The 17,845-nt window shown below is 38.7% G+C and overlaps 1 protein-coding gene across 2 annotated transcripts in view; it reads right to left on the bottom strand.

Annotated features, from left to right (window-relative positions):
* pcxb (pyruvate carboxylase b) overlaps positions 1-17,845 on the bottom strand; it is a 393,092-nt gene that overhangs the window by 198,342 nt on the left and 176,905 nt on the right. For both annotated transcript variants that reach the window (XM_017414395.3, XM_025005546.2), the window contains exon 12: positions 9,597-9,779. In XM_017414395.3, the coding sequence (XP_017269884.1) occupies positions 9,597-9,779 (183 nt within the window). The remainder of the gene's footprint in view (positions 1-9,596; positions 9,780-17,845) is intronic.

The raw sequence follows: 17,845 nt of genomic DNA, 5'->3' as shown, positions 1-17,845 counted from the left end.
GAAATAAAGCTTGAAAAAAGTAAGAAATTAGATTAATTTTTTCATATTTTTCAGAGAATAACTGACAACGTACGTAATTGGGGTATATTGTGATATATATCGTTATCATGATATAAAATTATCCATATCGTGATATAGGATTTTTTTCATATCGCCCAGCACTAGTTAGGAGTAACTTTAATTTTCAATGTGGTCAAGCTTCAGGAGCAGGTTTTGACTCCAACGTTCAATGAAATTATCAGTTTATTCCAACGCCGCAGCTTAATGTGTAGATTTGTTTTACTGAGTTTCAGAATGTTATTCGTCTTGCAGGCAGACTGCGTTAATCTTTGTGTTTAAGAGATGATTATACCCTTAACACTTCCCGGGTGTGGGTGTGTTTCGGCGATTATTAGAACAGTCACAATTAATCAGTGTGCGTACCCTGTTTTAATTAAAAACTCCTACTTTCTTCAGACCTCACTCCTATGTGCATATGGGTCTCCATTTGTATGCACATCACTGCATCTGAGTAATCATGGCCGTGCATTATACACCAACCACAAACATACGTACGTATCGACCGAAGAGATCACGGATTAACTCATTAATTCATCATCAACAGCCATTCTTCCTTTTCTGTCAATTCCTCCAGAGTAATTTGAGCTCTCTGCTCCTCTGACAGCCTCCTAAATAAAACTAATAACATTTTATTAATGTGTTTACCTGTAACGGACACCTGGCTGCTAAAATTTGCAAAATGCTTTTTAGTCGTGTAATTGCCTTTTGCTTTTAAGGCACCCTAAATGAGAATAATGAAAAGAAAATGTCTTATTAAACTCAAACTCCATCCAAATGAATCCTCACATTTTAGGCGTCTTATTTTGGATGAAAATCCAGTTTAGCGACGAGTTCAAGGTTGCAGGGAGAAACTGTCATTTCTTCAATTTCGAGTAGAAGAAATTCATTGCCGTCATCTTCATCTGCTCATTTTTTTTATGCCCTGAAAATCAATTTACGCTGCATTCACTGGACCAAAGAAGAAAGAAATCCAATATTTTGTTTTGGTTTTTCGCTCTGCTAATACAGCAAATTATAATAAAAAGATAAATATTTTAGGTGCCTTTAAAATAAAAATAATGAAGCTGCCAACTGTTTGTCTGCTGCAGTAATTCCCAACCAGAAAATCTAAATCACTTTGTTCCAGCTCAAAATTGGAATTTAGTTTTTATGTGTTTGCCTTTGAATGATTCTTTAACTCAAGCCATTAAATAAGGGTATTAATAGAAAAAAAAAGCTCTTAATGTTAATGCTTTTGAAAACATAACAGTCATAAACCCCAAAGGGAAACTCTAGGTTTATTTCCGTGCCAATGTGTGATGCAGAAGAGTGCAGGCCGTTAGCATTTTTCATGGCCAACAAATTTATTTTACAACAAAACAAGTTTTCTAAAAGTTTGCTCCATGCTGCCTTGAGCTTCGTTTGCTATGTGCGGCATTGAGAACGGTCGGACTGAATATTGGCTTTAGAAGGGTTAAAAATCGCAGCAATTCTTATTAAAAATCTCAACATGCTCTGAATTAAAGATTAGAAAAATGGTGTCAAGAGTCCTTCAACAGTCCTAAAATGAGATTTTTAATAAAATTAGCTCAAAACGCTGTGAAAGAGGGTTTCATTATGGTAATTCAGTTGTATTTTGACCAAACACAACTAATGTTCATTAAAATCTAACAAAAATCTTCGTTTTTATGTCTGTTTCATCACTTATTTAGCCTTCCTGTACATTTAGTTTAGTTATCTTAGCTCATATTTTGACTGTCTCAGCCTGATTGTTGTTTAGTTCAGCTTTAACTTTATCATGATTTTATTTAGATTATTTTAGCTACTATTGACTTTTTTAGCTCATGTTTAGATATGTTTAGTTTCATGATTTCATTTAGATTATACATGATTGATCTATAATTGATCGATGTTTGCTGTACTTGATTCTGTTGTTGTTTCTGTGTTGTAAAGCACTTTGAATCGCCTTGTTGCGGAAAGGTGCTATATAAATAAATTTCACTTCACTTGTTGAGATTTCCATTTGAAAACATTTTGCAGACAACTCTTCAAACCAAACTGAACGTGACGGCGCTGAATCAAAATAAGATTTGGTGACGTCTCTTTGCTGACACAACACTCTGGCTCTGACAACACTATCAATAACAGTTTGAGAGATTATCTCTGCAGCAGATGTTTTTCCCCGCTGTCAGGCTCCGTTTGTAGGAACCGTCTCACCTTTGCAGCTTTTTTTTGCTCAATACAAATTTTATAAAATTACCAAATTTCGTATGTTGCTTGTAGTTTTCAGCCGAAGTAGCAGCAGAGGTCAAGCTTTGGGTGACTAAAAACAAAACTTTTTGAACATTTTCAAGTTTCTCTCCCAGTGGTGGACAGTAACGGAGTACATTTACTTGATTACTGTACTTAAGTACATTTTTTGAGAATCTTTACTTTACTTGAGTAATTTTTTTTGGGGGGGGAAACTTATAACTTTCACTCCACTACATTTCAAAATCAAATATTGTACTTTTGACTCCACTACATATCCAGGAAGCTGGTCGTTACTTGGTGGTAACAGATTCAACCTTAAACCTCTGTTCCATAGTGAAAGTGTGAGGAGAATCAAGACTCTCTGGTTTGGTGTGTTTTTAGATTAAAAAATCCTTATTTTTTGTGGCATTTTTATGCTGAAGTTCTTTCCAGGTGGTGTAAAAGTTGCAGCAGAGCGTTTCTACGCGTCGATACATCAGCTGGTTTCTGAAAGTTACAAGGTTCTGCAAAATTATACAGCAACATCCTGATATTAGAACATTTAACTTGTACTTTTGAATACTTAAGTATTTTCAAAAGTGAGTACTTCAGTACTTTAACTTGAGTACACTTTTGACCGAGCAACTTTTCCTTGTAGTTGAGTAAGATTTGACCATGATTATCAATACTTATACTCAAGTACTATAATAAAGTACTTTGTCCACCACTGTTCCCTCCTGACCAGCAATTAGTGCTCAAACAAAGAAAAGGTGGAAGGCTCCCTCAGGGTTGGAGGTGAATCTCTGCAGCAGAGGAGTTTGAGTATCAGAGTCTCGTGTTTATGAGTGATGGCAGGAGATGAAACGATGAACTGTGGCCTCATTGAGGGCGTTGGTGGCGCCTGTAGTGACGAAGCTCTGGATTTACTGGTCCATCTACATCACAACCCTCACTTATGGTCATGAGATGCTGATCACGACCGAAACAACGAGATCCTGGACACAAGCATCTCAGACTTATGCCCCTTTTCCACCGGCTCTAAAGGTCCTGGCTCCACTCTACTCCGCTTGCTTTGCGCGCGTTTCCACCAGCATTTTTTCGAGGCCAGCCCTGCTTTTTCGGTCCCTGCTTCGGAGTAGAGCCAGCTGGGTCGGCCCTGCTTTTGTTGGCAGCACAAGCTTAGCTCCTGTTCACTCATTGGTCGTAGGTGTGACCAGATGCAAGCATAAAGAGCGAAGGTAGGAATATAAACAACAGCGTTAGCTTACCCTGCTACGTTTCTGCCGTCTGTCCCCCAGCTGAAGGCGCTGTAAAGCCTGAAATCTCCGGCGGATAACAGCTGTCCGACTCCGCGCAACAATGGCGGCATCCAGAGCGTTTCTTCCACTGCGCCTCTCTTCCTGAAGTCTCAGGAGAATCCCCATAAGTTTAAAAACAGCAACAACACAGGGCCAACGTTGTCTATAGCGCTTCTGTTGTTTACACAACTTGCGGCAAGTTTTCGTATTAGAGCGGAGTAGAGCCGGACTTCTAACGAGGAACTGGTATAAAAGGGGCAATAGAGATAAGACGAGGAGCTCCATCATCTGTGGGGGGACCTCGGAGTAGAGCTGCTCCTCCACAGTGAAAGGAGTCGGTCATTTGATTAGGATCCCTGCTGGGCGCCTCCCTCTGAAGGTTTTCCAGGCACGTCCCACCGGGAGGAGATGCTGGGGCAGACCCAGGACTCGCTGGAGGAATTACAGTAGATATCCTCTTTGGTCCGGGAACGTCTTGGGATCCCCCAGGAGGAGCTGGAAACTGTCACTGAGGAAAGAGACATCCGAGTTTCCTTCCCAAACCCATTACCTCCACAACCCGTCCACGAATAAGCAGCAGAGATAGGCGGACAAACATTAGTGGGTACGATTCTTTTTAAAAGCAAGGCGTATTAGAATAATAAGGTGAAGTTTTTGAATCCATTTACTCAAAGGAACATTTGAACTGCAGAGAAAAGGGAGTTCCCCGTTTTTTTATATGCGTTCCTAAGAAGGGCTTTGTTTCTCCTTGTTTATATGCAGATTACAGTGCCGCAGTTATTGTCCCGTGGGTGTCAGGGAATAAAACCGTCGGCTTGTCAATTTACTCCAATCTCTTTGTGAGCATTTAAAGACAACCACGGGCCTCGCGGAAGGGCCAGAGGCTCGGTCAGCTCGCGTTTCAAGGCAACATGCCAGAGAAGATTACCGGCAACAACAACAGTTTCTCTCTGCATGTCCACCGTGTTTATCTTTTGTTTTCTACTCGTGCTGTAAAATTGGATGCCGCCTACTCTTGGTCCGCGTCTTTAGTTGCTCTTTACTTTTCATTCATACGTGCCACCCCCACACTTTTGAATTTATTTTCTCCTTGGCTGTAACCGCTCTATCAGCTATTAAAGGTGTGGAACTGCAATGTGACGCTGGCTTTTAAAGGCAGCGGTTGTTCCTTCACCTACATCATCATTATACATTTTATTTTGTTAGAATAAACTAGACGCTGTAATGCACAATCCTTGAGTGAATTAAAATGAAGTGAACTCGAGTTGACCCACACGTTGGAATAAAAAACAGAAAACCAGCCATAGAAGGTGGTTCATTATCCAGCTTTGAAAGTTTCCCACCAACACTTTGTCTTCAACTTCTTTCTTTGCTTTTGTTTCCAGCATTAAGGAAACAAACATTTCTTTATATATTCTTAATTTTTGTGTGTTTTCTGTGATTGCAGCTAAACTTAAACTTACAACTGAGCAGGAAAAGGCATGACAACAAAAAACACAATCTCAAAAAGAAAGGATGTGAAAGCATTTCTCCATTTTTACTCTAATTTTTTAACTTTTCTTTTTGTCGAGAGACAAACACACAAAAAGGATCACTAATTCAAAAGATTAAGTACTTTGCGAGTTTAGAGGTGTGAAATATCAAAAAAATATCTCCCCGTTTTAGTAAACAGGGTTTCATTCACTGTGAGACAGCAAGTACTTAAATAACAGAAGTATCGTGTGGTTGGATCACAAGCTGATTAAACAGATTTATTCTCTTTTTATTTATCATCAAGTTGTCGATCCTGGGTAAAATAAACTGCCAACTAATAAAATTAAGAAAGTGAGTAAAGTTAGAGTGAACTAACAAGTTTAAATCATGGGATAGATTAAAAAGAATTGAACTTTTTTCGTTGTAAATACGATTATTTCATTTTGGTCAAATAATTTCTTGAGAACTTAACGTCATTTAGCTTTTATAATATTTATAGCTTAATGAATATTTGAGCTTTAGAGGTTTGATATTTTAGATTTCGCTCAACTTAAAGCTCAGAAGAATAAAAACTTGCAGGTTGGGAGATTTTTAAGGGTGTTTCCGAATAAACTTCACACTGTACGTATCAAATACTTCTTAAACTGCAGCTCATTCTTTGCACAAATACTTTGCATAGTATTTCCTCAGTCGTACCAAAAGTTTGCACAAAAAGTACTTTATACTTTTACTGAACAGCAGCAGTACTAACCTGATTATCTGTCTAAATTTTACATAAGGTCTCCATTTTTTTACATTTACTGATAATACTCTATTGCTAATTCTTTTATTTAGATAATTTTATTTATTTATTGTGTCAATTGCAGTACACAGAATAAGAATTAGATCGTACCGTGTGATTTTGGCACAAAACTCAAAAATCGACTTCAATTTAAGAACACCAACAATGTCAGCACTCAGAACCAAGTTTAGTCATAATTGATAAAAAATACTGATTTAGTTGTTTGTTTTTATAGTTACTGATGCAACTCAAATCAACTATCAAAGAAAAAGAACAGAAATGTTCATTTGATGCATTTAAAAAGATAATTTAAAATTTATTAGCCCATTTCTCTCATTTTGTTGACTTGTTTGCAGCTCTGCTTTCAAACTCATTTAAAGTAATTTATCCAGAAAAACAGGATAAGTCAGCCAAACAATTGTTAAACCTTTTGTCCAAAAAAATGTACAAATAAATAAAAAAATGCACTGCCAGGATTAAAATGATTAAATACAATCCGACAATTTGGTGATTTGCTTCAAACGTCATCGAGTCATTTGAAATATTTTCTTTTGTTTTAAGAGAACTCCAACTTTAACTCACTGCCTCATTTTTATTTATTTATTTCTCAACTTGGATAAAAGCTGAGAAAAACAAGGGAAGCTGTGAGTCATTAAGCAAGTGGAGACCACTGATTTATTTGCACTCAAACGTTGGAGATTTATGTGTGGGTTTAATTGGGATGTAAATTAACTTGTCCTCTGAGCTTGGATTGTGGAATTAATGTCACTGTTTTGACTCATAAATCAAATTTAGCTAAACAAATCGGAGCTGTACAGAAGGCTAATGTTCTGGACGGACTGAAACGATGAAAATAAAACCGGATTTAACCACATGAGAGTTCCATTATCCAAGAGACAAACATCTGGAAACAAAACATACTAACGAGATAAACTCGTGAAGGCGCGGTGACGTTTATGACTTATGGTCAAGTGTCAGAGTGCGTTATTAAATAAATAATAATAATCTGAAACCATACATTTCATGGGATCTTCATGAATCACATTTCTGCCAAATTGAAGTCATTCGGAAAGAATCAAAAACAGAAAAACAAGGTAATTAATAAAAATTGCACTTTTTCTAAAATATTTACTCATTTAGCTGGAGGTGGTGCAATGTGCCTAACAGTCAACACTGAAAAATCACAATTCTTTAAGTAAAATTTACTTTTACCTGGTAGACAAAATGAGTAAAAGCTTTAAGGGGACAGAACCCTAAAGACAACTGAGACTCAAGCTTTGAAGAAAGCAGTTATCCAACTGGCTCTTCTGTTTAAAAAATAAATAAATCTGCCCAAACTGATTTGTTTCTCAACATGTCTACTGTACACCGAAATAAAAAACAATCGTGCTGTGCAGGGGAAAACTCCTGACATGACAGGAATCCCAACTCTAGAGCCATAAATGAAGAGGAAAACCATGACATTTTATAACGCCACCACCTCCTTTTTCATGAACTGTAAACCTATTTCTTCATACCTACCCATGTGCAGATCTGAGCACATTAGCTTTCAGTATGAGTCCTAAACGACTGCATCAGTGCACAAATATTAGCAAATTTCCTTCAACCCCTCCTTCCTTTTTAACATATGAGGCCAAATTAGCAGAAGCAACACAAAAAAATAGCATTAAAGCACATATAGACAAGTCATTGTGATGAGTCTGTACAGAAATGAGTTAAAAAACCTAATTAAAACACAATCGAGCCGTTTTTGGAACATTTGGGGTAGAAAAGGCATCTAAACTCGAGCTAAATATAGGCTGTAAACGTCACTGTAGATATCAGATGGATGTCTGCTTTCAGCTGAGATTGATAGGAACAAAAAAACTGGGAACTCTGGATCTGAAGCTCTTCTCTAACCCTCAGCAGCCATCTTCATCGTGGTCTGACCACATTACAACCTTCATCAACATGATCTAATGAGTCTTTAAGGAAAACCCAGTTAAGGAATGTTGCCTTGTTTTTTTATCTCCATTAATATTTACCAAAACTATTGTCAGAAGATGTCCACGGGTGCACTGGACTCTATGTGCCAGCCTACCTTCTTTCCTTGTCATTTTATCTTACGCTCTACATCTTGATAGCCCTTTTGGCAACTCCCCCCACGCTCCTCTATCCATCCATCTTTCCCCTCCTGTCTCACATCCTGTCACTTCCCCCGTCCATCACCCTCCCCGTCTCTGACTCTGCAGCTGACTGCATGACATTTTACTGCTTCTCACACACACACACACACATACAGAGAGAAACGGAGGCTCGCAGTGTGTGCAAACAGAGAGATGCTGATAGACATGCACATACATTGACACAGACTGTACAGAAGATGATAAACAGAGCTAAAATGTCAATCCCAATTCCACACAGAGAAGAACAGGAGCTTGTCTCGTGTCAAACAAGAAACAGAAGCTTTCATTTTCTGCTGCATTGTATTCCCGCCTTTTATCTCCGTGTTTTCGTACATTTAACACGCTGATAAGCAAAGTTTACCACAGCGGCGGCCTTGCTAAAAAAAAATCGGACAATTTTAGATCAATTTAACCATGCTTCATTGATCATGAGAAAGAAAAAGGAGACTTATTGATGGTTGAAGATCTCAGACTTCACTGCTTTATCTCTTGGCTACAAAGCCCACCAGGTGCCACGGGTCGAAACAAAAACAGACAGCTCTACTCCACACATTTACCCCTCGGCTTTTTTCTTTTAACGCTTAAATTTTAGAAACTTAAATATTCCAAACAAGCCACTTTTGAAGCAGCAAGGAACAGAACTCGATTAATATCAGATGGGCGGTGTCTGACTTGGCTGTGACTCGTTGCAGAACAGCGTAAATGAGGAAGTCTCCCAAACGACTCGCAACGCTCCCGGTGGTTTTCAATGTCCTTGAGTGGATCTCTGAGGCTTGTAGTCCTTCGACATGGACACGTTCAAAACAACAAACTGTGCAACAGTTTTTCTCTTAAATCACAGATGTCTCAAACCCATCTAAAGAGCAATCAAGGCAAACGTCCAGGTCTAAAAACCTTCATTTCATTGGCGTACACCAGCAGATTAGATCATGTGACCAACTGCGAGCACGACGTAGGCAGAAGTGGATACCATGTGCATGGTAAAAAATGCAGTTTTTCCGAGCTGTGCGCCCTGAAATAGGCTCTGATTTTCAACAACTGGCCTTTTACAACACGTCTGGTCACTTGGTTGCAAACGCTTACAAATTCAGTGACACTTCAACAGAAAGTTTGCCTTTTTTTTTTTTTTTCTAACAGTGTTTGAATCACCAATTGGTCACAGTCTCAGCTAAATGAGACAGTACTTTAAAGTTATGGAGACCTTGTCGGCTCTGCAATCAATCAGTTTGTCTCGTCTGACCAACGGAGCAAAACATTAATCAAACACATCATACATTTAAGGGTCCAGTGCTTAATTATCACTTCACGCTGACGTGCATTTAGGAGTTGAACCAACACTCACAACCTAAATTTGCTCGATGAGTTAGTCTTGAATAGGTTAAAAGTCCGTCTCATGGACTCCAATCGTTTTACATCATGTCAGAAAACCCTCCGAGTCTTGAATCCATCAGCCCAAAATGAATTCTTTTAAAAAACATCAGCTTGAAAAGTCCAAAATGTTCCAAACCTCCAAGAATCAAAAACTCAAATGCAAATAAAAACACCAAAAAACACCCACACAGCCTTGCTGCTGGCACAGCATTAAGCACGAGCGTCCGATTTTCCTACCTTGACCCCGCGCACTCTGAACTCCGCCAGGGCTCGGCTCATTTTGGATGCGGCCGTGTGCAGGTCCTTCCCGCTGGCGATGACTTTAACCAGCAGTGAGTCATAGTGAGGTGAAATGACAGCGCCCTGGAAGGCTGACGCGCTGTCCAGGCGGATCCCCATACCTTCACCGCTCCTGAAGACCTGGCAGAGGCGACATTACAGACTTTAACTGGTGTGTCAGAGGAAAAACACACAAAAATATACCATCCTGATATGCCACACCTGAAAGGTGGATGGAAAATCTCGGCAATAACACAGATTTACACGATTTTGTGAACAATATTCGAGAGACAAAGGCTTACTGTGCTCATAATCTTAGATATTTGAGTTCAGCTCGTGAAAAATGGGAGCAAAAGCAAGTGTTGCTTTTATATTTTTGTTCAGTGTATAAATATATAAACCACATTAACCTGCTTGAATCATATAAACAGCTATTCCTTACAGACACAATGTTATGTAGTCGCGTATAATATAAGTGTGAATAAATGTACATTGAATGAATCCAACTTGGCACAAAGTAATACATGAAAAAAAAGGAATCTGTATTTCTTATGAGCCTTTCAAACTGTATGCCTATTACTGGTTCGCTGTGTAAGATCCTGTAATCTCAGTAAATGTATGTTTTCTTCCTCAGACCTATTTTTAATGTTATTTGAAGGAAACAGTAATTTGGTTCTCTTGTGCTCAGATGAATGAAAGACGCGGCCATAATGCCCTCCCGCCTATTCAGTCAGACATCGGTTTGATGCAATGAGAACATACAGGGAACGCCATTAAAAGGTACATTATTCAGCACTGTATTACACATTTGATTGCTCTGATCCATTATAGGTATACCCTTTATTTTCTCCTCATAAAAAAGGCATTTCAATTTGCACCCACTGATAAGACTCGAATGGAAATGAGCCCAGATGTTCGAGTTAATTCTCTGTTCACATTTGCGGGGAGATGCCAGGCTTAACAACTTTTACTACTCAGTAAAAACGTTAATTAAAACTGCTTGATAAACAAGAAGAAAAAAAACGAATGAAATAAAATATTCAAACATATAAATGTATGTTTACATGTCTTCCATGTCTAAAGCAAAAATGCTTGGTTGAAATGGTTCATAATGGGATTTCAAGCACTTGGAAAGTCTCATTAGTACCTGGCCTACCAATTATTTTATTCTAGTTTAAAGCATCGATAAGTATTGATCTTGAACTCTATAACAGATAATGTTTTAGTCCCACTAGAGTTTCAAAAGGGATTTTAATCTATTAATGGTATTTATCAAGACAACAATCTTACTTGTACAGATACCATCAAGTAAATTATTATTAACAAAAAAAAATAACATCTGACACGTTTCCACGTTCCCCATTTCAGTGTGTGATTGAAAAATCTTCAAATAAACCCCTTATACCAAGGTCTGCAATCTAAATGATATCAGTTAATTCAAGTAACAAACAATCTTTCTTTAAACTGCGTTAGGAACAGGGGGAAAACGATATTGGGACTAAAATCCCAGAAGAGATGTGGAAATCTGCAGTCTTAATGCAGAGATGTCATTCAACATCTATGTTACAAGCACCAGTTTTGTAGGTGTTCCTGAAGAGATATTTAAGGAGTTTGACGTGAAAATGTCTTGGAACAACCTTGAAATGGTGATGACTCACTAACGTTACAGCCAGGACCACGTTTTTCGTACAAGTTTTTAATTTTGACCCATTTAATGTTGAAACAAAAACTGGTCAGTGATCTCGTCTCAAGAGTGGACCCACAGATCGAACACATCTAAGGCCCGGTCCCAATACTCGCACTTCCACCCTCGTGTCCTTCAAATGCGGGTTCATGATGAAGGGTTTGAGTGCGTTGTGTGTCCCAATTCTCCGGAGTGCTCTTTAGCCCCGCCCCCTTTGCATCCTTCATCTCTAAGTTTACCCACAATTCATCACTGTATGTGACGTTTTGAATTTAAAGGCAGGAATATGGCAGTAGTGACAGAACAAGCTGCGTCTGTCACGAAAAAAGCAGTTTTTAAATGTAAAGTATTTAACTAATTCTTGTTTCACTCTGCTGTATGTGTGTGAATACTATAAAACTTTGCTCCGTATTCAACAAGTCAGAACAAAACACGTCTGAACAGCCAAATATCTCCTGCAATGACTTTGGAAAGCAAGAATACCTAAACTGTACTTTTAAAATTGTACTGGCAGCTTCTTAAAATACCATAACGGGGACCGGTCCGCCATGTTGGATGTCGCAGTTACGGCCCAGAGGTGCAAGTCGAAGACATAACCTGTACTGTCCCAATTCTCCAATATCTGAATGCTAGTAACCTGCTGCCCATGAGCCCTTCTGTGCACTTCGATTTGAGTCCACATTTCATAGAGTGTGTAGGACAGTGGTCTCCAATCCTGGTCCTCGAGGGCCACCATCCTGTTTTCCTTGTTTCCCTGCTCCAACACACCTGATTCATGGTTAAATCACCTCTTCATGTTCTGCAGAAGCCTGTTAATCACCCATTGATCCAAATCAAGGACCAGGGTTGGAGACCCCTGGTGTAGGGTGGAGTGCGAGTATTGGGACCGGGCCTAGATCTCCAAGGCAATCTGGAAGTTTAAGTTGGAGCAGAACCAGCCTTCCCTGTCGGATGGTCCCGGTCCAAGTTTTGATTCCCACCTCAACCAGGTAAACAAACAGAAAATGGCTCTTGGCAACAAACAGTTCTTTTTCATCTATTATACATTCTTACAAGAAAATAAAATGTTGAAGTAATGACTGCTCCTTGTAGCTTTTGGATGACTGTCTGAATGGAATCAAATCTCCCTCCCCACTGTTCTGATACCATCATTAGTCAGTTACCGGATCTTATGACAGGTAACTGCATGAATCAGGTACGATGTATCAAACTGTAAAGAGGGAAATTAGTACAACAGGAACAAAAAAACTAGCAGGAGATGAGTGATAAACAGACAATATGAAGTGCATCAAACCATTTGGCAGACGAGCAGAGAAAGAGGAGAGGAAATGTGGAGCGCGAAGTGAGGAGTGTCCATATGGAGCCCCTCGAGGGCTGGAAGCACAAGATGAGTAGAAATCGTAATTATAACAATATTGTGCCACACTGATGATATGCTGCTAATACTTTGAGAGAATGCAGATGAGCAGAGCTACCAAGAAACGTGATGAATAATGTGTTTTTGTTCTTTTGTTTTTAAATCAGGTAATTTTTCTTTTTACTCACCGTTTAACTCTATGACAAGAAACTCAAAATAATTACCTCCGAGAAACGATTTATTACTTCACAAAAAGAACCTATAGTCACAGTATGCAGAGACTGATGCTAATTTCAGTTTATTTTGTGACTGATGTTGGTGTTTTCATAACTACATACAGCTTTTGCAGAAGAAAGGAGTTAAGAGTACAGTTAAAATAGGAATGATTTCCTTTTTGTTTCGTGTCATTGCCAGTTTTAGGTTTGGACATAATTTGGAGTAAAATCCCACTTTTCTTCTTAGCATTTCATTTCAATTTGTATGCCAATTTAAAAACCCAAGAAGTGGTCTCATAACTCGTCAAATAAAAGCAAATGGGTCTAAATTTACATTCTGTCAATAACGGGGAGGAAAAACAATCTGAGAATTGGTTTAACACCCCTTACTAATGCTTTTACATAATAACTTCCCTCAACGGGGTGAATTTTCACTGACAGCAGAAGGGAGAAATGAAATATTTTACTTCAATACAACAAAACCAACAATCTTGACAAAATGTTCAAGTAGAAGTCATTTTGTGATCTAATTATGTAAACTAGACTTTTTATTTTGCTGCTCTCCATAAAAATATACTTTCATAGGGGATTAACGCTACATTCATAATGAAAATGTTTCAGTTTGGTGTATCAAACAAATACAGCAGTATTTTAACAGGCTCAGTGTGAAATGTTTGTGAGCAAAAGTATATTTAGTTCCGAGTTTCTGCCCCTTGCAACTTAAATATAGCAGAGAAAGCTACGCCGTGACTTTGTGTGTGAACAATTAGCTCGTGACAATGAACCAACAGGTGAAAGCTCAAATGGTGGCACTTCCAAAAGCAGCCTGAGCTGCAGACAGTCGAACAAAAGCGGTGTGCCGTGTCGTGTGTGGAATTGGATTTATAACTTAGGAAACAGGGCCGTAGCTACAGTTGAGGACACCGAGGTCCGGACCTCAGTATTTTTTGTTTTGGCTGCAGCCAAACTCAATGTCCACGAAGAAGAGCGCAGCTTTGCTACCTTACTGCTAAAATAAAGACCAGAAGAAGAAGAGCGCCACTTACGGTCAAAAACAACCGAGGTAACTCGCTGAAAATATTCTCCTTCAATTCCACGAAACTGAAGTTGGTTTCTGATTCAGAAAATGGCTAAAGGGCGATTCCACCTAATTTTTCCCTCCCTTCAGCATCTTTAATCTCCTCTAGTTAAAAACTACAACATCTAGACACTTCAAACCTGGAGCAGATTATTCTGCACTGATTGTAGAACATTTAAAACCAAGTGTGTGATCTGTGAAACCTCAATAAAGGGCGATTTCAGCACTTTTTTTTACATCCAGACCACACTAGAACTGGTCCAGCTCCAAAACTACAACACCTCACTGGTATTTGATAAAAAGGTGAAATCTCTGCTAAAATCTTGTGTTTTGAATCAACATTCATATAAACTAATTCATGTCATTTCAGTGAGTCGTCATGGTTGTGCCCTGAGTCCTCTGTTGCTTCAAATGATGCTGATCCCCATGGATTTACACACCCACACAAATACATGTCATACACACATTCAAGTCCCTTGTTTTAAATAAATGCTTCTATTTTAATTAAGTTTTGGTCTTCATTGTAACTGATGTACAGGGGGATAATGAGTGGTTGACCTCAGTATTTTTTAAAGGCTGGCTACGGCCCTGTTTGGAAATGTATCGTAGGAATCTACGCCACAACAAGGTTGGTGCATGCAAGCTACAGACAGCAGTTAAATACAGTAACAACGAACAAAGACAGATGGTTCAATGTAAGATTTCACCTTTTTGAAAAGATGTTGACTAAGTGTGAAACATCACTGGTACTGAAGAAGTAAAATTACTTGCAAGCAGAAAGCAGGTTGTTACCAAGATGACAAATTACTATTTTTGTCAAAGAATAGCAATGTTTCGTGTTTGTGTTTAAAAACCAGATGTCCAGAAGTAGAGTTTGAAACTTTAAATGTCACCGTGCCCCAAGGACTGAGCCAATTCAGCAAGATGTTTCCTGGTTGGTCGATCTGACCCAGAAAGCTGGAGGAAAACACATTCATGTGCAAAAAATATTTCTCAGCTTACGTATATGGTTCACATGTTGTGTAAAATGTGTTCGAGTGTTTTCAGGAACCCGTCAGAAAAAGATACAAACCTCCCTGCTCTTACTCCAACTCGTATTTGACGTTGGAAGACTGTCCAGAGCCCAACAATTCAGATACAACCATAGATAAACAAAGCGACCAGCATGCAAATATCAAACATACATTGTGACGACCCCCTCCAGTCCACTAGGTGTCTCTGTTCTTTTTTCTTTCAGGGAGCAGGTGGATGGTTTGGCTGCCTGATTAAGGACACCTGGGCTGGTGTTAGGAAGCCAGCTTCCAGCTGGTTACGGCCGGCGGCAGTGTTCAGCTTGCGATGCTTCGCTGAATAAACTGTTTTCACGTGGACCGACGCGTCTGTCTCCCATTTTTGTCACGCCCAGTTCGACAGGCGGGACAACAGTAAGCTGAAAGTAACAGCGTGCTGATAATACGTTTACACGAGAACATTTTAGCTAGCAGGATGTTTTTTTTTTATCCTAATACGAGTAAAGAAAAGCTCCAGTTGTCCACAACTCATTCACAGATTCTATCGCTCTCGAATATTGGATGGACATCCAGGACTGATGAGAGTTACTTAATGATTACTGCATGTTACGCCTACATGGAAGCCAAAAAAAAAAAAAAAAAAGAACATTTTCTGCAAAATCACCTGATTTAGGAACATACAGGACATATGTGGCAGAGGAACTTCAGGAAGGACCAGAAAGCAAAATTCTACCCAACAGTAAATGTTAAAAAAAAGCAGCAGTGCAGAAAGATCTTTATGCTGTATCAAAAAAAATACCAAACCAGGTATTTTTGTGTAATTTTACTACCCTACTACTATAAATTGGCCATATTTTCCCAGCTGTATTTTAACATCTGAACTGTCGGCAAGGCTCCAACACGCTTCCAGACTCATCTTTAAGCAGCTGCAAACTCTCCTCCGAGCTAATAAAGCAGGGGAAAACCTACCCTGTTTACTTTTCCTCTCTATTCATTAGATCTTCTCTCGGTGTGAACAGGCTGTGTAATAAACTGTCCTTCGACCCTCTTTAAACACTGCGGGTGAAGCATAAAGATGAGACCAAAGCAGCTGTTAGTGATGACTGCCGAGTTAAAGTGACTAAGAGGTTGATGGCCGCCCAGGATTCCTGCTTTCACCACATCAAACTGCAACGAACCCCCGGGGTTGGAAAAGCACTAAACTTTACTTCAACTCAAACCGATGCTGCTCCTTGACTCATTCTGCGTTTAGGCTTCAAACTGTCAACCAGCCACATGGCAGGGTGCTGGTTGGAAAAGCTTTGGTGATCAAAGAGGCAACACTTAAAGCACTTTAAAAATAAGTGGCAGACACCATCAGTAACTGTGCTTTCTTTTATTTTTTTGTAGCCGTCAAAGCGTTTAAAACCATTAAGAGGTGGCTGGGTGGTATGTTTCATATTTAAGACTGTGAAAACCAGGTGCGTTAAATCAAGAGAAACGTGCCAAAAAGATTAGTAAAAGCTTTTTTTTTTGTATATATAAATTTAGATACTTCAAGACAATCGTGTTAGAGATGCTAAAACACAGTTTTGTCAATGTTAGTTGTTATTAATGCCAAAGGAAAGGCTGGAAATTAAAAAAATGTAGGAATCCTCTTTCATTTTAGTTGTGAAATTTAAAATAAAATGTTTTGAACTAGAAATAGTACTTTTAATTGAAAAGGAGGACTGTTAAGAGTGTGAAAAGCAGCTTCAGGTATCTTTTTTTTGATGAGTTATGAAAACAAATGTTGGCTATAAGAATGTGCCAGAATGAAATAATCCACTGATGATTTTTAAATAGAAAACACTAATTTTTAAAAAAATTGTGATTTAAAAAGTGTGACTGTGCTCTGTTGGACAGCACTAAATTCAGTTTTGAACGCTCTCAGGATCGACTCTGGCCACATTCACCTGCAGTCATTTGATAATCTGAACACAAACTGTCCCAAGTCACTGTTAACTACAGTATATTAAAGACTTATTATCGTCGTATCAACCCTCCAGAACACTCAGGTCTTCTGGTTCTGGTCTACTTTGTATCCCCAGAACCAGAACCAAACATGGAGATGCAGCTTTCAGTTTCTATGCACCAAACTCCCAGAAAACTGCAAAACAGCCGAAACACTAAATTCCTTTAAATCAAGGCTGAAAACTTACCTGTTTGGAGCTGCCTTTGATTAGTAGCCTGCAAACAAAATCAATTGCTCTGAACAAAATATCTTATTACACATTGACCATCTCCTTATGATTATCAGATGTATCTGCTCGATCATTTTTATGGTTTTTTTTGGATGATTGTAATGATTCTACTGATGTTTTTATGATGTAAAGCACTTTCAATGCCTTTCTACTGAAATGTGCTACACAATTAAATTTTTACTTACTTAAGGACCATCTACTGACCTGAAGCAACTTTACATAAGCAGCAAAGTTACATCCTTTACTCAGGAAAATAAGGCTTAGCTTGTGGGTAATTTAAGATAAACAGCTACATGCTAGAATATTCTGAGGATAGAGCCTTTATTTATTTATTTACTTTTTCCTGGACTAAAACAAAATGACTGTTGGAATGCTTGTCAATTAATAAACAAGAGAAATAAGAGATTGTTTTATTAGAATTAATAATTAGAGGATTATCAGGACACAATGTGGTGAGTTTCTCTGCTCTGATTGTTTTTGGGCCGATTCTACCCGCTGTGGTCAACAAATATCTGAGCTTTTTTTTTAAATGTTCACCTTAGATCAGGGGTGTCAAACCCAGTGACGCAAGGGGGCCAAAATTAAATATTTGGTCCGAGCCAAGGGCCGATCACGATCAATATTTATTAAAAATTACATAA

The sequence above is a fragment of the Kryptolebias marmoratus genome, linkage group LG7 (genome assembly GCF_001649575.2).
Source record: "Kryptolebias marmoratus isolate JLee-2015 linkage group LG7, ASM164957v2, whole genome shotgun sequence".
In the NCBI taxonomy this organism is placed as follows: Eukaryota; Metazoa; Chordata; class Actinopteri; order Cyprinodontiformes; family Rivulidae; genus Kryptolebias; species Kryptolebias marmoratus.
Note: the sequence above shows the minus strand (reverse complement) of the source record. Positions and strands in the feature narration are given on the sequence as shown.